Source organism: Alligator sinensis, unplaced genomic scaffold (genome assembly GCF_000455745.1).
Source record: "Alligator sinensis unplaced genomic scaffold, ASM45574v1 scaffold183_1, whole genome shotgun sequence".
In the NCBI taxonomy this organism is placed as follows: Eukaryota; Metazoa; Chordata; order Crocodylia; family Alligatoridae; genus Alligator; species Alligator sinensis.
The window spans coordinates 45,698-64,865 of NW_005842248.1; the positions used below are offsets into that span (position 1 = coordinate 45,698).

At 40.2% G+C, this 19,168-nt stretch overlaps 1 protein-coding gene across 4 annotated transcripts in view; it reads left to right on the forward strand.

Moving 5' to 3' along the window:
- RBPJ (recombination signal binding protein for immunoglobulin kappa J region) overlaps positions 1–19,168 on the forward strand; it is a 76,381-nt gene that overhangs the window by 32,399 nt on the left and 24,814 nt on the right. For 3 of the 4 annotated variants that reach the window (XM_006027498.3, XM_025208721.1, XM_025208720.1), the window contains 3 exons: positions 1,141–1,236; positions 18,172–18,337; positions 18,930–19,104. In XM_006027498.3, coding sequence (XP_006027560.1) covers positions 1,141–1,236; positions 18,172–18,337; positions 18,930–19,104 — 437 coding nt within the window. Of the gene's footprint in view, positions 1–1,140; positions 1,237–17,393; positions 17,481–18,171; positions 18,338–18,929; positions 19,105–19,168 lie in introns of all 4 variants that reach the window. The other variant, XM_025208722.1, reaches the window with a different exon arrangement.

Sequence of the window (19,168 nt, forward strand, 5' to 3'; positions counted from 1 at the left end):
GTGCAATGACGTCAGCCAGTGCCTTCAGTACCCTTGGATGGAGCTCATCCAGGCCTGCCGACTTAAATGCATCCAGTTCTTCCAAGTGCCTCTGCACCATCTCAGGGTCTACGCTTGGTAGTCTGGCACCCTGCTGCTGCCTCTCTACAATCCCAGTGAGAGACTTGTCTTGCCCCTCGCTTAGGAACACTGAGGCAAAGAACTCATTGAGGAGTTCAGCCTTATCCCCCCTGTCCATCACCAATTGCTTATGCCTGTTTAGTAGAGGTCCTATTCCACCCTGGGCGTTCCTTTTACTCCCTATATATCTAAAAAAAAATGTTTTTGTTATTATTCTGTACCTAATTGCTTCAGGGTTGGTTGTCTATATTTTGGACCAATGACAATTTGCATATGGTTTTCCTGGTATTGTAGAGATGAATGCTAGAATATCAGTGTATAGTAAGTACAAAGCTTAAAAATTCATTTTGCCTGGTTCCCTGTGGGGACTAGGAAGCTTTCCTTGGTAGGTGAGTAAGCAAATATCAGTTTAGACATATGCGAGCATTTTTAAATTACATTTTTTCTTTGGGGTCTGAAGGTATCTTTTCTCGTATACTAGTAAACCAATGTGATACTTAATGATAGCACAAGAAATCTTTCTGAACCTTGGCATGTCGTGTAAGCACCTTGCTTTAGGAGTTGTAAACCTTGGATAAAATGAAGGGATATTAGTTTAAAGTGTGTTTCAGATCAGTGCGTGTAGCAAAATATTTGTTATAACGGTGAGAGCACAGTGTCCTTGGTTTGATTCGATTGTTGAAATAAACACCAGTGTTCTTTTACAGAATCATCAGGTTTGTTGAAGGCAACCAAAAACTGCTGGAGAAGAGAGCAAGATGGCCTTAATCTATTATAATATAATATGTAATTATGGGGTACAAATTAAATACAGAGTTATTTTTGCGTAGTAGTTACTTTTAAAACACTTAATTCAGACCCTGTTTATTATTATTTGAGTGTGTTGAATTGTCTTCTATTCTGCATCCTTTCAACCTCAGTTGTATTTATTTGTCTTAAAAGTTCTACATAGATGATTATATCCATTTTAAAAAATAAAACAACACTCCTTTCAAAACCTAATTCCATTTTACTTTTTAGGGAAGCTATGCGAAATTATTTGAAGGAGAGGGGTGATCAAACAGTACTAATCCTCCATGCAAAAGTTGCACAGAAGTCATATGGAAATGAAAAAAGGTAAGGGGGGTCTCCTCTACCTCATCTTCTGTTCACTCTGTGGGGGGAAAATGGTGCTCATTTTTGTGTGTCATCAACTATTGTGGTACCTATCAACTACTTCAAAGCCTCTTATTCAAATTCAGAAAACATGTTTATGGACTCTAAATTAAATATATTGCCAAAGACAGTTACTTGCATAATGAATGCTGCAAATCATGTTGCTTTCAGCATGACATTGTGCACACACCTACCTGTAGTCTCGGACTCTGTCCTGGTTCCACCCTAGCTTCTTCTGTCATCTTCCAAATGAATTTACTGTTTCAGCTGTATGATAGGCAGGATATTAGTTTCTAATATTTAATCAGATATAGTCTGAAATGAAAATCTTTTAAGAAAATTAATGTCACAGTATATAAGTAAAATGAAACGTAGAAAAAAACCTAAAGAAAACTCATTCTCCGTTTCTGTTGTTTTAAAGTATTTTTCCATAGTAATAGGATCTGTGGAGATTATTTTTGTTTGGAGGAAGAAGAGATGATGGAAATTAGCTTTTGTTTCCCCTTCATATTAAGTAAAACGTTTGTTCATATTAAAAATGTTTGTTCCCCACCCCAGAAAGGGGAGACTGAAGTGTTTATTTAAGTGCCATTTAAATGGGGATCGTTTCATAAATGAAGTTTGTAATAGCAATAAGACATGTCAAGATGTGCATCATTTTAATGCATAAATTAAACTGTGATAAAACAGACTTGTTAAAGCTGGGTCACTGTGTAAACAGTCTGATGCTATCTGTCTGATCTTGTCAGTGTAGATGTATATACTTCAGTCATCCCCACAGTATCTAAGCAATGCATTTCCGGTTAATTACCTTTGCTTTAGGTAGTTTTCTAAGGCAAGAAGCTGTAAGAAAGTATCCTAGACTTGTTCATGAATGCATTTGATGAAAATGAGTGTGCAGGCTTTTACAAACAGTTCTGCTGAGGCATTTAAATCCTGACTTGCAGTTCAAAACAGAAGCTCCCTCATGCCTAGAATTCTAGTTGTTCTGATAAAGTACAGTAGCATTAAATATTTACTGAGATGCAGACAAACATTTCCAGTGCTAAACTGTTGAGCTAAAAAATACTGGACTAGACCTAATGAGGTTTTTCAGATGTGTTAGTAATACAATGTAGCCTTAAAATAGCACCTGTGCAGCATTTACTTTTGTTTTGATGCTTAATCTTTCCCCACATTTGTCCACATCCTGTTGTATCATCTTGCTTGCCACCATTTTCTGAGGTTTATGGTACCGTGTAGCATAGCATATATATGGTAAAAAAGATGAAAATTGGTATCCATAAGAAAATTGCCTGCAAAAGTTGGAGATTTAGTGGTACCAAATTCAAATAGGTAACATCTACCTTTTTGGCATTTGTTCATTTAAAGGCGAGTTTGGATAATGACAGACCAACATATTTTACCATACTAAAAGGGTGTGAGGACTTCTGTGTATGAGCCATTCTTTTGTAACTTTAGTGTGATCATTCCTATCCCATGGTAAGTGGAAGCTAAACTGGCGCAGCATAATTCTCAGTGGAGCTGGTAAACATTAAAAGTCTCCTGAGGAGTACTGTTAAGTGGAAATTAATACTGGACCTTCGCACTGACTTTTGCATTGTTATTCAGTGGTGTCATGACTGCAGGTATGGGCTCAAACTGAACAATAATCAGATGTTGGTTTTGGTTAATGCATATAAACAATAAATAATTGTCTTTGCATGACAAGAAGGACTTATGTTCTATTATAGAAATTAAGTGTCCAAACGCTAACCAGTTTACCTGAAGTTCTTTGTACAAATTCTTTCAGATTTCCTTGCTAGCAATAGGCTTATCAAATGAGTACACAATTCTTATTAGACTGCAAGTTTTAGAGAGAGGAGTGTGGCAGTGGTTATGAATTTCATACTGGAATATAGTGTAACTTCCAAACTGATGTTATGTCATTTTTTTTGATATGAGAGCAATATTGGAATATTTACAAGGATTGCTTTTTGATTAACACTTAAACATTCTGATTTTCTTCTGATTTTTTTTTTTAAACCAGTGCTTAATGTTCAGAAATTACAGTACACTATTCCATTAGGCTCCCAAACTGATAGTCCTGCAAGTGATGTCATATTCTTGGCTACATTGCCAGAGTCAACAGCATGCTCAGAAATTCCATTTGTAATTAAATCTCTGGAATTATTTCTTCCCCAAGTTATACACATGTAAAGTCAGGTCCTTGATTTTGAGTTTATTTTAGTTTGCTCGTAGTGGCACATTGCTTTTGCCTTTCATGTTGAAGGGCTGGGTAAAATTAGTATAGGTTTTAAAACAATCTTATGGTTGGACATTAATTTTCTCCACTTCTTTGCTTGCATTTCTGAAGAGAATTGTTATTTGTGTGTGAAGATATGTTATACTCTTTAAGCTTTATGGAAAGTTCTCCTTGGCTTTTTTTTTTGTTGGACAGAAGTGTCTCAAGGAAATACTTGACTCACTTTACATGTCCAGTATTGTACAGAGAACATTTTGTATTTGTATGAAACAGGCACCCATTTTTTTTCATATTTTATGATTCTTTTCATAGTTTTCAGGTGTAAAACAGTGTAATCTAGAGGCTATAGGAATTCCTGGTTACTGTTCCCAGCTTTACATTCAGGGTGGAATTCTGTTCCCCCAGTATGCCTAGATGACCATTTTCTAGTCTCGTACCAGGATTGATTTTTTTTTTTAAAATTTTTTTTATGCTTTCCTGCTTTATGTTATATATAAGCACATTTGCATAATTTGAATATGTGCAGTAGTAACCTGCACGTTGTTTGGGCATATACCCAGCCATGCAAGCATATACCTAAACATAAGTCTGAAAAAGTTTGGAAGTGCTGAGGGAAGAAGGGGGGACTTCCAGTATTTTTAGCCTTAATAGCTGAGTGGTTAGGGTACTTTCCCAGAAAGGGGAAACCTGGGTTCCAGGCCACCCTCACCCAGCGGGGGTTTGAATTTGAGTCTCTCTGACTTCCTAACCACATGTTAGGTATTATCCAGTCCCCTCTCCTGCACTCTTGAAATTTGAGCCACTGTCCCAGAAAGCTGTGGATTGGGGAAGTTTCTGTCCCATTGGGACATTCGTGCTTTACCTGGGGTCCCTCTTATCCAGGGCAACACCAGTTTCACTGAGCCCCACAACCTCTAACTTTTTCTCTTTCTCCTGGTCCCACATATCTCCCTCTTGGCTGCAGAGGGAACTGGGTTCAAAAGGAATACTGGAGAGGGGACTAATTAATGCTTAACTTGTGATGTTTGTGGTTAGAGCACTGTGCTGGGAAGTCAGAGAGATGCAATTTAAAACCTCTGAGTGAAAAGAGCCTAGAACCTGGGTCTTCTGCTTCTTGGGTAAGTACCTATGCTACTCGGCTATTAGGGCTAAAGCTGGGGAAGCTGCATGCTCCTCCTCTGACACCTAATATGTTAATAAGTGGTTTCTGGTCCACTACCTTTTTATGACTCTCACACACTTGAACATTAAGAATGGTTGCACATGTGTAGCAGTGTGCCTGCCCAACCAACTGAGTAGCCTCCACATGCTCAGTCTATACACACACCAAAAATGAACAGCTAGAAAACTGGTATTTAGGTGCACAGAGGGAAATAGAATTTTGGCTTTAGTTTTCTCTGTCTGTATCTCACATTTTAACATTCTAAGTGCAATTTGCTATGCGGTGAATGTAATAACTTTTTGCAGTTATATTGATGAAGCTTAATAAAAAGTGTAATTACCTTGGTGGACAATACTATTTTTTTGTTGTTGTTATTTTATTGAAGGATCCTAGGGGGAGACAGTTTCTGATATGTTGCCAAGCAAATGGGGACTTCCTTTGTTGTTTGTCTATACAAATGTAGTGTGGTGGATTCCTGATACTACTTTATGATCTTTAAATCTTAATGTAGTAATAGTAACAGAATGGTCATCAGCTCTTTTGAAATGAGTGCATCTCTCTCCAGTAGTAACAGTCTTTGGAACAGCAGACCTGACTGAAATCTGTCAGAAGAAATCTGTAGGTGAACAAGTTGGTTCAGCACTTACGTTAGACATGGATGTTTTATTTTGTTATGGAGTCATCTTGGTTTTATGGAGACTTAAGCTTCTAAATCAGACTTGTGCTAGTTGTATTTCTCTAAATATGTCCTGCACCAGGATTTTCATGCCTGGGTCTCTTCTCTGTAGCACCACACACAATCTCTTGAAGCTTTTTAAGTCCTTAAGGATGGTCACCAGAGGAACTGAGGGCCAGTCCTCCTGGCTGATTCCATTCTATTCTCCCTGAGTTTGTTCAGCATCTTCGAACTGTTCTAGTCGATTTCTTCTTGGCACCTGTTAATAAAGGAGTTTATTTTGTAAGAGCTGGACCTTTCCAGCTGCTTTTTAGACTTTTCTATTCATCTCATTGAGTATACTTAACCATGTGCCTGCCCTCTGGTCAGGTCCAGGTTATTAACTATTATTGTTTTGTGGTTGAGTTCTTTGCCTTGTTCAAGGCTTGCCATGTGGCTCCAGTGCCTGTTTGTAGTACTCGGGCACCTAATCCTTTTTCTCTTTTTTTTTCTTGTTGCATTGTATTTATTAGTAGTGTTGTCAGTTTCTTTAACTCCTGAGAAGGAAAGAAGGCTGCTCAGTGATTTCATGTTCAGAACAAAGGGGGTAATTGACAAACATATCTCCTGCCTTGCTGTCTCTGAATCAACCACCAAGTGCAAGGAAAAATATTTTCCTGAAAATATCCTGACAATTGAGAAAAGCAGGTGGTTTATCACTCTTAGGCCTTCCTCAGAATGACTCGGGAATATTTCTGTAAGATGAGCAAAGGGATGATGCAGAGGGCTTCTAAAGATAGATCCTTGGAAGTTGAAGTCCAAGTTAAACAAAAGCGGTGAGCACTTGGATTTGATAGTATTGGCAGAAACTGGTTCCTGCCTCCCTTCCCTCCCCCACATCATTGGTAGCCTGTTTGGATAGTACTGTGTTTTTTCCCTAACTGATTTGCCTCAGTTGTGTTATACGTTGGGATCTGGGAGTGCACATGTTTGACTGTTTGGCTGGTCAAGCATGTCATTCTGAAGGTTGCCAAAGGATCAAGTCATTATGAGCAATGGAGTCAGTAGGATTCAAAGTAAACTATCCCAAGTCCCCATTTTCCCTAGTGGTTCTTTTTAGTACATGAGAGCTCAGTGAAGCAGAGCTCAACTTTGTCTTTCTGCTACAGAACATGATTCTATATACTACCAAGCTAAGGGAGAGAGTTCATCAAGCTAGGTGACTGACAGCTTGGACTAAACTCTGAATACTCAGTTTTTATGGTGTGAGCTGAATTAGCATTTCCAAGACCTTTTATCATCTGAATCCCATTACGGTGGACCCAGTGGAAGCAAGCAGGAGAAGGAGGTTCATTTCACTTGCGAGTGACGCACAACCCTGGATTTCTCTGGTCGAGCGCCAGTTCAGTGATGAGCTTGACTTGCAGATTCCAACTGTGTGAATTGTATGTACTAGAGATATGTCCAATATGAGCAAAAGGAACATTCAGAAAGAGCCCCTTATCCCAGGACCTTAATCTCTACAGCAACAGCAGCTGTACAGACTGGGAAATTATTGCTATTTAATGCATGGAATACTTTCAGAAACCTGGTATCGTGGTTGTCATTCAGACAGAGGCTGTGCTTTACATCAGCAAGAAGGCAGGTACCAAATTGTGCATCTTGTGCTACAGAACTTGTGTGCGAGTGGGTTTTTGTCCAGAAGACGTTCTTGATTGTGCTATGCATCTGGTATGGACTGAGAACGTAACAGAGTTGATCCATGACAGATCCTCATCTGTGATCTGTAGATCATGTAGTACCATTTCTTCCTTAGATGGGAAAGCTGGAGGTAGATTTTTCCATTCCTTGAAAAATAAGCTGCCAATCCTTTTACAGCACAGAGGAAAGACTACACAGGCAAGGGAATACCTTAACCATCCAGTAGGCAAGTAAATCGCTGCATGCTTTTTTACTCGTTACCTCTTGCAGTCAAGTCCGTGATGACAGTCAGATAGTTCAGAAGCAATACTTTCTTCGCTCCCTCCCTCCACAACCATCTTCTAGTTTATTGTTCAGATTTTATCTTTGGGGAATTTTTACCTCCCACTCAATCAGAAACATATAGAGCCTTGTGATTAAGAAAGAGCAGTAAGGAGACCCTGTAAATGGAAGGTGGAAAAAAGAGTAATTTAATACGTTCCACAGGACCTAGTCCCACTCGGTTTCCAGTTGATAAGACTGAAAAACTCTTTTAGACTTAAAAATAGTTAATTAGGTTTTTGTGTCTGTCTTCTCTTTAGATGTACTAGAAACCAATCCTGACATGAATGTATAAGTTTACATGTATGTGTCCTAATCCATTTTTGGGGAAAATGAGGGTTTTTTGACTGTCACTTTAAACTAAACAAGGCCAAAAGTCGTCTTTTGTCTCATACTATGAGAAGTGGCTGGATAAGCAATGTCTTTGTGTACTTTGCTATGTATCTGCTAGCCGATATAACTGATATCTGCTTCTGTACATTATGCGATTGTTGTTTAAAAATAAAATTGCGGGAGACTATTTGTCTACACCTGGAGGCAGAGTAAGAGGCTCACACCCAAGCCTGGACTGATGATGAAATACTCAAGGAACGTTGCTAATATTTTAGCTGTTTCTATTTTATGACTCGGTAGTTTGAAATCATACATTTAAAATATAGTAAGCTGTGAATCAGTATGTGGTTTTGTAGTATAATACATTACAAAGTTTCTTGATTACTTTTTCCTAAATTCTAATAAAAAGGTTTAAAAGATTGAACCATTTCCCCCTGTACCCCTTTAAATGAGATAAAAGGTTTCCTGGTGGTCTTGTATCGCCATCTAGTGTCCTAAGCAGTCAAAGGGCATAGCTTATAATAGGACTGGAAAAAGTGATGTGAAAGAAAATTGTTGTATGGATGTATCATTTTGTTAATGCCTTTTGCATTTTATTTTTCCTACAGGGTAAATATAACAAAGTACATGAGGGATAAACCAGCCTGTAATATTTGTTTTACAGTTCTTCAGTTACATAATTGGCATACACAGCTGGATTTCAGCATTTTACTACCTGGTGAAATATAACTTTAGTACCTTAAATGAGAGTTTTAGCATTCTTTCTCTAGAAATATAGTTCCCTTTCTCTCTTCCTTATTCTAATAAAATACATACATGTTAAAATCTTGGTTAAAATCTATATCTCATAATAATTGTCTATTTTGAAAATGATTTATATTAATAATTGGAAGAGAGTTAAATATTTTTATGAGGCAAATATACATAAATGTGGCCAGGACTGCCTTTTGGGCTTGAGAATTCAGAGGCCAGCAGAATAAGTCCCTGAGTTTTAGATTTCTTCCATAAGTAGAGACCATTTCTATCCTGTGAAGAGAATAGTGATGCTCAACCAATGATACCAAGGTAGGAGAGGCTTCCAAGCACCCTTTTGGACATGGTAATTTGTCCTGTAACATAGTGACTTGTACGAGGATACAATCAGAAGGGCATAAAGTGCACTTCAGCTTATCCAACATCTTGCAAAATTATATAGTTGATCCAGTAAAAAATATTGCAAAAACATTTTTTTTGCCTCTCATGTTGCTTGGACCATCACAGCTACAACAACACTCCAGCCCTACTATCTGTCAGAAACACATTTAAGATAGTCATCTCAATGAACTATTCAGCGCCACTGAAGAAAGCAGAAACAGTGGCTAGATAACAAAAATTAAGAGACAAAATGTACCTCTAGCAAAGGGAGAAAAATGGTATGCGATGTTGTTCAACTGTTAGCAATATGTATTTCCAGCTCCTTATTTTCTTTTTGCACTGATTTTCAAATTTTGGAAACATGCCTCAGTGGCTTGATCAGCATGTTTTTTACGGGTGGTTTATTACATACCATATTTACTCAAATAGAAGCTTATTACATACCATATTTACTCAAATAGAAGATGACCCTTATGATAAGATAACCCCCTAATGATTAGATTTTATATATGGAACATTTATAAATTTGTTTTAATTTTCCAGGTATAGAATCTAATTATTGGAGGCTTGCTTTGAATTTGTCCCCTTCCCACTGCCCCGACAGCTCCTTTCCCCTCGTCTTACTGTCAGACCCTGCTCTTCCTGAGCACGTAGAAGTGAGGAGCATTCTTGAAAAAGATAACCTTGAAATTAAACATGGCTATAGCAATGTACATATAGTAACTATGCATTTAGTTCATCCAGAATTGACGTGTTTTACCTTTGTTTGAAACTGCTGCAAGTTTTAGCACAGGCACTATATAAACACAGTTGAGCAGCGCTTCGGTACCTACTTATGTGTAGTACAAACTTTTTTTTTGGATATTAATTCAAAGCTAAAGGATCATGATTTACCACAGCTCAGCTCAGCACTGCTGTGTGTGTGTGCGTGCGTGTGTACATGCGTGCACTCCAGGTTTTCCCCTCCCTCCCTCCATTGAAGGATCCATGTGCTAATTAAACCCCCTCTCATTATTGGAACCTGTGTTCTTATCACGAGTCCTGGCATACTCCAAAAGTTTATATGCAGATGAGGTACAGGGCAGCCGAGGAATTCTGGGTGAACTATTTGGGGCCCGGTTTCATAATGTGTACCAGGCACACATCATGATCCCTCAGTCCTGGGGGTTTCACGCAACTGAAACCCAGCATCCACAGCTACAAGACCCTGAGTCCCTGTCGTGCTAGGACCCAGAGTCAGCAGCTGCTGGGATTGAGAGTCCCCTCAGTTGCAGGACTCCCAGCCCCGGATGGGAATTGGTGTACCCCTGTGACTGACAGGGCTACCACCCACAGGGGAGACCCTGCTATGCATGGACATTAAAGCTTAATAGGAACCAGCTCTAAAGTTAGTACACGTTTTTGAGGTCTAACTTTGTGGGTGGTTGGAGTCTTTTATGGAATGATAGCTACTTTGCACATGTAGCTGGTGTTAAGATAATTGTGCATTTAAACAGTTAAATTGTGCAATACCTGTAACATGTAAAGGGGGCCAGATAGACATATTTTCTAATAATGTACCTAAATGAAAAAGTATTGCTATTACTTTTAGGCTGTAAAGAGGCATTGCATTTCTCCTGGGGAAAACGTCTTTTGTCTTGGGATCCTATAGATCAGGGGTGGGCAATTATTTGGGTCTGAGGGCCATGTAGGGGAGTTTTGATGAGCTCTCACAGGCTGGGTCAGCATTTTCTCCCCCATCCCCCTGCTGCAACAGCTCACCAAAACTCCCTATGGGGCTGCAGGCAGGTGGGGAATAGTATTCAGGAGCGGGAGGGGTGGACAAGGCTGGGATTACAGGGCTGGGTCACAGGGCAGCGATGGCTCTGGGGGATGGGGAGGCAGGTGTGTGTGCGTGCATGTGATGGGGACTGCCTGGGTGCTAGGTCCCAGGAGCCTACTTTGGGTGAAGAGAAGGAAAGGAGGGGCTGGGGTTGCGTGCTGCAAAGCTCACTTGGGTGGTGCAGTTTGCACTGCTCCCATGATGCTCCACATGGGGCCAAGCCCCACCCACTTGCTCTGGGGCAGTCAGTGCTGTGCTCTTGCAACCCAGTCTGGCTGGGTGCTGTTCTGCTCTCCCTGCCTCCAGCAGTGACTCCTCCTCCTGATCTTGCCCCAGCCGTGCTGTGCTGCACCACTCCAGTTGGACAGACAGGCAGGCAGCTTCAGCTGGGCAGCTTCTGCTCCAGTACGTAGGGCTCCAACACCTGAGAAGGCCGGGATCTGGAGCCAGAGCCCTGTGTGCTGGGGTAGGAGCAGTGTGGCGCAGCTGGGGCAAGATCAGGAGCAGCTTCCAGCAGGGCTGTTCCTAGTGTGGCTGCAGCCAGGTGTCGTTCTGCTCCCCTTGCCTCCATCGGCAGCTCCTGGGGGTGGCAGGTGAGTGGGCGGCTTTGGGCAGGTGGGTGGCTCCTGCCTCAGCATGTAGGGCTCTGGTTCCAGCTCCTGGCCACCTTCTACCAGAAGAAGCAACTTCCACCGGCTGGGAGCTGGGGCAGGAGCCACTTGGCTGAAGCTGCTTGCTCAGAGTGGTGCAGCACAGCATGGGAGGGGCAAAATCAGGAACAGAAGCCACCCGCTAGAGGTAGGGGGAGCAGAGCAGCACCCGGCTGCAGCCACACCCAGAACAGGCCCACCTCAAGCTGCGCCTGCTGGCTGGGGTCAAAGCGCTCGTGCCAGTAGGAGCCTGTCAGAGGCTGTTCTGGCGTGAGTGGGCCAGGCATGGCCCCATATGGAGTGCTGAAGGGGCTAGTCACAGGCTGTATTTTGCCCACCCCTGCTATAGGTGTTCATATCCATTGTCCTGCTTCAAGAACATGTCAACACTGCTGAAGAAAATGTACTGACAGTTTTCTCTGAGACCATGCTGTGCGCCTCTGTAAATTAATTTTGTCACCTTTAACTTAATTGTGGTTCATTCCAGGGGCAAGCCTGTCAGGGTCCAAGGGATGGAGTCTGTAAGATCACTGCACCAAGGGGGAAGAGAGTGATACTGATTGAAGACTTCCTTTTCTGGGTGACAATGGACCAATTTGTTGTCTGGATTTGAGGCCCTGGAAGGCATGCTGTCTGCCTGGGACCCATATTCAGAATTTTACAGAAAGACTGCTGAAGCTTATCCATCCTGAAGACCACTACCTTTTCCTGTTCATCCATGTAGGCACCAGTGATGCTGCCAGGAATGACACTGAGCAGTTCAGCGGTGAGGATGAGGTTCTTGGCAAAAGGATTAAGGAGCTTGGAGCACAAGCGTCAGTCCTCCCAGTGGAAGACAATGGCCTAGCCAGAGATCATCGTGTTGTGGAAGTAAATGCATGGCTGCGATGGTGATGTCAATGTGATGGCTTTGGATTCTTTGAAAATGGGCAGATATTCTGGGGAGGCCGACTGCTAGCAAGAGACGGAATCCAGTTAAGCACAATGAAAGAAAGCATCTTCAGGCATCATCTGACCAACTTAGTAAGGAGGGCTTTAAACTAGTTTCCATCAGGGATGGTAACAGAGCAAACAACCCAGAGTGGAAAACCCCCCCCAAAAATCTCAACTCTGGGAAAGGGCCAAAGAGCCACAGGACAGCAACAAATGAAACAAAAGGGAAGTAAATAGGTTGGAATACAAAATATGTCTGGTGTATGTATACAAACTTGAGAAGTATGGGGAGTGAACAAGATGAGCTGGAAGTCGCAGCCTGTGAAAAGAACTATAATCTGATTGGTATTGCGGAGGCCTGGTAGGACAGCTCTTATGGCTGCATGTCTACACAGGACTACACTGTTTCAGAAGGACAGGGTTGGGAGAAACCATGATGGTGTCTCCTGGTGCGTCAAAAATAAATGCAATTGTTCCCTGGTCCAGGAGGAAGAAGGTAACAGATCAGAATGTTTTTGGGTGAAGATAAAAGGTGAAAGAGAACACCAGTATAATATATTTTTTTTTATAGTTTGTTAAATCTGGAAGACATGCATGTGGCACTTTTCAAGGAGATTTAAAAAACAGTTATGAGAGAGTACTGATGGGAGACTTCAATTTTCCAGACTCTGCTGAAGGAATAATACAGCCAACCATAGTGTCAAGCAAGTTCCTAACTTGTCTGAACAGTTTTCTGTTCCAGAAGGTTGAGGATAGAACTAGAGGGTCATCTGTCTTTGATCTTGTGCTGACCAATAGGAAAGAATTGGTGGAGGATGTGAAGGTGATGGGACACTTGGGAGGAGGTGATCCCGATACAATAAATTTAAGGTCCTGAGACGGGGAACACATCAAGTCAGCAGAACTAAGATGCTAAATTTTAAAAAGGCAGATTTCATTCCACTCAAGAAGATAAGTGGCATGGTGACATGGGAAGACGGACTGAAGGGTAAAGGTACCCAGGACAGCTGGGCGCTTCTAAAGGGCACAGAATATTGGCAGCCCAACAAGAAACTGTTCTGACACGATAGAAGCACAAGAAGAATAGAAAGAGACCATGTGGCTGTACAGGAGCTTCTAGGATGCCTCAAATGCAAAAGGAAAGTATGCAGGAAAAATGGGCAGGTCACCAAGGAAGCTTACCAGTAAAGAGTAGGAACCTGCAGGGACAAAATCAGGAAGGCAGAGATGAAAAATGAGCTGCATCTGCCAGGGAAAGTTAAGGACAATTGCAAAAGTTTCTGTAAGCATGTTGGCCAGAAAAGACAAAGGAAGCTGTAGGTCTGCTGTTAACCAGCCAGGATGGGCTGTTAACAGAAGATGCAAAGAAGACTGAAGCGCACAAGAGCTACTTTGCCTCAGTCTTCACAAAAAAAAAAACTTAAACTGCACCCAGACACTTAATAAGATTGATTTGCATAACAAAGGGGACAAGCTGAGGGATAAGATAATAAGACAGTTGGTCAGTGAACTTTTGATGGTCTGAACTATTTCAAGTCGGCAGGGCCTGATGAACTTTGTCACAGGGTACTCAAGGAACTGGCAGAGATCTTGGAGCCCTTGGCAATAATATTTATGAAGTTGTGGGAGTTAGGCATGGTATCAGAGGGCTAGAAAAGGGCCAACATAGTGCCCCTCTTTTAAAAAGACAAAAAGGAGGACCTGGGTAACTATAGAGCAATTAGTCTCACTTTGATACCTGGAAAGTTACTTGAGTATATCATAAAGAAGTTTTTTGCAGGCATTTGAAGGAAATAGCAGCCAGGATAAATTTACTAAGAGCATATTATACCAAACAAATTTGACCTTCTTCAACAAAGTAACTGCTTGAGTGGATGAAGAGAATATTGTGGATATAATGTATCTGGATGTTAGGAAGGCTTTTAACAGAGTTCCATGTGACCTTCTCATAACACTTCAGATAAATGTCGGCTAGACAGAACTATTACAAAGTGGATAAGCAACTGACTCTAGCCCCAAGCAGAGAGTAATTAAAAATTGATCTATGTCAGAATGGCAGGAGGTTTTGAGTGGAGTCTCCAAAGGGTAGTAGAGACAGGTCTGTCCTGGGCTTAGTGTTGTTCAACATATTTATTATTTGGGTACTGGAAAGGAGATCTTCTTGAGCAAGTCTGAAAACAATACTAAACTGGGAGACTGTGATCACAATGGAGAACTGGAGTGCAATTCAGAAGGATCTTGACAGATTAGAAAGTTGGGCTGGAACTATTAGGATGAAGTTCACTGCTGACATACACAAGGTACTACACCTCAGGGAGAATAATCAAAAAGACTGATACAAGATGAGTGACATCTAGCTGTGTGGCAGCACTACAGAGAAGAATTTGGAAGTCTTGGTGGATCACAGGCTCAATACGAGTCTACAGTGTGTAGCTGCACAAAAAGTGAATGTGATGTTTGGGATGTATGAACAGAAGAAACATTAGGTGACAGTTCCTCTTTACTCAGCCTTGGTTAAGGCCTTGTCTAGAGTACTACATACAGTTTTAGGCTTCGCATTTTAAAAAGTACATGGAGATTTAGAGATGGTCCAGAGGCAGGCAGCAAGTGATAAAGGGCTTAGAAGGCAAGTTGTACAAGGAGAGGTTGAAAGAAATAGACATGCTCAGCTTGCAGAAAAGGCACTTAAGAGGGCATGTGATAGCAGTTTTCAAATATGGTGAAGAGCTACCATAAAGATAATGGAGAATATCTTTTTTTTCTCTTCCTGCAGAGAGCAGGAGGCAGGTCACTGGCTTGAAGGTGCAGCAAAGTAAGTTTAGATTGGATATCGGGGAAAAACTCTGTCATGATTAGAACAGTGAGGCAGTGGAATAGACTGCCTAAGGAAGTTGTGGACTCAGTCACTGGAGGCATATGTTCAAAAAGCTTGGACAAACACTGCTAAGGGATGATCTGAGTAGCAATGCCTGTGTTCTACAGTGAGTATTTTTCATGCATCTGGACTTCGTTAGTTGCCACATGAGGATAGGAAGGAATTTTTTCACCTCCTTGCTGCTACGTATATCAAGGGCTTTATGTATTTGTCTGTGCATTTTTTGCATCAGGGGTTGGCTGCAGCCAAGGCTGGGGATTTTGAATGTGGTGTGCCAGTGCTTCTTTTGGGACTTAAACCTAGAGGTTCCTGGCTAAAGGATCTTGTTCCTCCACTCAGAGTTAGACTGATTGCCATATTTAGGGCCAGGAAGGAATTTTAGGGCCAGATGTCTGCCTACAGACTCCATATCTAATAAGAGTTGATGTTTATTAAGTTAATTTACAAAGTGATATTTCCAGAAAGTAATTAGCAGTGTCCTCAATTGAAAAGTTCTGGTAGTATCTTATTGAGAGCTGCTTCATACTGGTACTTCACAGGAAGTGACTGAATTTCAGGCCAAAGAGGGATGATCTGTAAAACTTTGGAAAGGCTGCAGTTGTGGTTTATGCTATATTGGTGCATATTTGGTTGTCCTGTGTTTCAGAAAGCAGTGTGGATTTATTTAAATATTTATTTTAAACATTTTTTTCTCCCCTGTGATTTAGTATAACAACAGGATACTCTCTTAGTATATTTTAGTATATTTTAATGTTGTTTTCCACACATCATTGAAATTCTCTGTAGGAAAAATAACTAATTCTCATTGGTTAGTATACATATTAAAATATGCTCATTTTGAAATCAGATACATTGTTCATACTAAACTTGGTACTTTACTTAGCCAGTTTGAGGAGATATGATATCCTTGCACATCTGTTTGAACAGTTTTAAATGTTAACATATATTTATTCAGATTCAGGCATTCACATTTTTATTATATTAGAAAATGATAAATTATTCTTCATTTTATTAGATCATAATTATTTATTGGCATTGAGTCCAGCTTATGTTTGGATGAAACTTGGAATTAAATTAAAAGTTTGTATAAAGAGAGTTTTAAATTTATTAGGTAATAAAAGTGCTGCTTACATAAGAAAAATAAATTAAACCAATTAATTGAACAAAAACATGAATGGCAGTCAATAAATTGAAGATAAGTTTCTGGTTAGCCTGGGCTAAATTTTTCACATGTGTTGAGGTGTCTGAAGTTGTACATGTGAACTTTATTACATTTTCAAAAGTGCCTAACCAGATCAAGAACCGAACTCTTTTAAGATGATTTTTTTAGAATTATAGAGTTAATCTGCTCCCCCAGTGACTTTTATTCACAAATTGAAAGAGGAAAATATTTTTTTTTTTTGCTTTCCCAACTGTCACATGGCATTTCAACATTGAATTAATTTGTTCAACTGAAGAAAATAGTCTCTCTGGACTTCCTGGCTGAATTGAAACCAAAAGGAATTAAGACAAGTTTTTGTGCACAAAAGAAACTGAAAGTTATTTACATTTGGAAATACCAGTTTTCCTTCAGTGTAAAGACAGATTAAATTTGCCATATTTTATATGTATATTTGGGAAGGAGAGGTATGTGTGTGACAAATAGATTTTGAAAGATCTATGAATACATACTAACCAATTTTTGTTTATTCACATACAAGTTTTGTGGTCAACTAGTGATTTTTATCTTTTTTATTTTTCTTTGAGATATAAACCCACAAAAACAAGGAAATGAAAATTAAATCACCTAACAGTACCCACCCTTGACTTTTACCCACAGGCACACCCTTTACCACTACCACAACACCGGCAGACTACAGAGCACACACCATAACATCATTTCTGCCCATATACAGTGGGTGTGGGAGTGGGCAGCTTTGTTTAGTGTTAAGAGGAATGCAAGGCAAATAGTGGAAGCGTGGGAACAAGTAGTTCAGATTTTTTCAGGTTTTCTTCACAATCAGGAGGGTTAAAAATAATTAAAATAAGTAATGATTTAAATAAAATTTAAGCTCTTGAAAAACTATTATATATATACTTTTCAAGCAAGATCACAAGGAAGAAAAGGACATTTTGCCTTGCGTAGTAATACTTTTTGAATTAATTTTAAAAAATTGAATAATATCCCTTTGCCTGAGGGGTGGGCTGTTATGATTGTTTACAAGGAGGGTAGAAAAAGAAGAGAGACTACATATGACACGTTTCTTAAAGGGGCCACATTTACATTTAACTTTCTTTTATTAAACAGGTCTATTTCAAAGTGGGTGTTGTAAATTTGGAGGAAGATGCAAATACATTCTTTATACAAAATAAAGAATCTGCCTCCCTGCTTAAGGTGAAACAGTTGATGCTGTGTTAGTGTGTTAGAGATACCTATTTATGTTCAAGTAAACACTAGAATAATCAAATCTGTAACGTAACATAATGTTAAGGCCTGATATCTGTCAGTTCTGTTTTAGAAAGCTGAGAGTCTCTCCAGTACTGCAGAGTTTTGATTCACTCTATGGGAGCAGTCAGCAACATTTTCAGACTGTGGGCTGGAATGACCCATCTCAGGTTGGAGTTGGGCAGATGCCAGGATCCAGCAGCTGCTGCTTCTTCCTGCCACAGTTCAGGGGAAAGTGTTGGCTGCTGAAGCCCCATGTCTGCAGGCCAGATCTAATGGCTCTGTGGGTTTGATCCAGGCAGTGGGCTGTAGGTTGCTGTCCTCTGACCTATGGTGTTGCACTAGATCTGAGCCCTCTTATATTTGAAATGGAAAACTGTTGTTCAGATACACAGCCTTCTCTTTCTGACTGTTTATCAAATGCTCATTTTTAATCTTATATTTTAAAAATTAATAAATACTTTTAGGAAAACGAGAAGTGTGTTTATACATCTATATGCACGTTGTACTGCTAGCTATAAAATGTGCATTTGACTAGACAGGCTTCATGTGTGCTGGAGCATGTTTTATATTTTACTTGCAAAGTTTGTTATTCAAGCCACATGTCATCCATAAATGTAATAAATATATTCATTTTCAGGTTCTTTTGCCCCCCTCCATGTGTGTATCTTATGGGTAGTGGATGGAAGAAAAAAAAAGAACAAATGGAACGGGATGGTTGCTCTGAGCAAGAGTCACAACCATGCGCTTTCATTGGAATAGGAAACAGTGACCAAGAAATGCAGCAGCTAAACTTGGAAGGAAAGGTAGAATAAATACAATTTCTTTTTCAAACTACTATTAGCAACATTATAACCAGTCTCATAGCTTCCTGAGACTGCACCTATTTTCTGTTGATTTGTGTAATACCAAGAATTGTTTGAAGAAAACTTACTCTGTACTTAGAAAAGCTCTTTAGTGTAACTATTGTATTGTCCTTGTGGACCTGTTCAAATATCCCTGGTTTATTAACGGTCCACTCCTCCAGCACAGATATGTTTATGTGAAATGCATCCTGGGTTGTGCTGTTACCCTCCCAACAAGTCAGTGTGTTGTCTTCCGTGGCCCCCAAAAACTGTAATAAATTAAGCATTTGAAGTTGGGTAATGAGCAACACGAGTAAACAGTAAATTAAGAAATACCTTTCTCTAAAATAATGCAGAATTTTCCCATGTTCCTTTCATTATGCTTCAGAAAAATAGTAGTTGCTTCCTTAGGGAATTGCTATAGAACTATAGGTGACTATGTTTAAGGATGCATTATATCCGCGGTCTCTTTTCTTGTAAGTTGCATATAAGTTTGTTATCTTGAACTCTAAGCTTATCTGAAAAAGAAACAGTGATCTGTTCTCATCTGCAGAACTATTGCACAGCCAAAACATTGTACATATCTGACTCAGACAAGAGAAAGCACTTCATGTTATCAGTAAAAATGTTCTATGGCAATAGTGATGACATCGGTGTGTTCCTCAGTAAACGGATCAAAGTCATCTCCAAACCTTCTAAAAAGAAACAGTCACTGAAAAATGCAGACTGTAAGTATTTAGTTTTCAGGCCTTTGTTTTAGTTGGTGTACTTGACACCCCCCCCCCCCCCCCC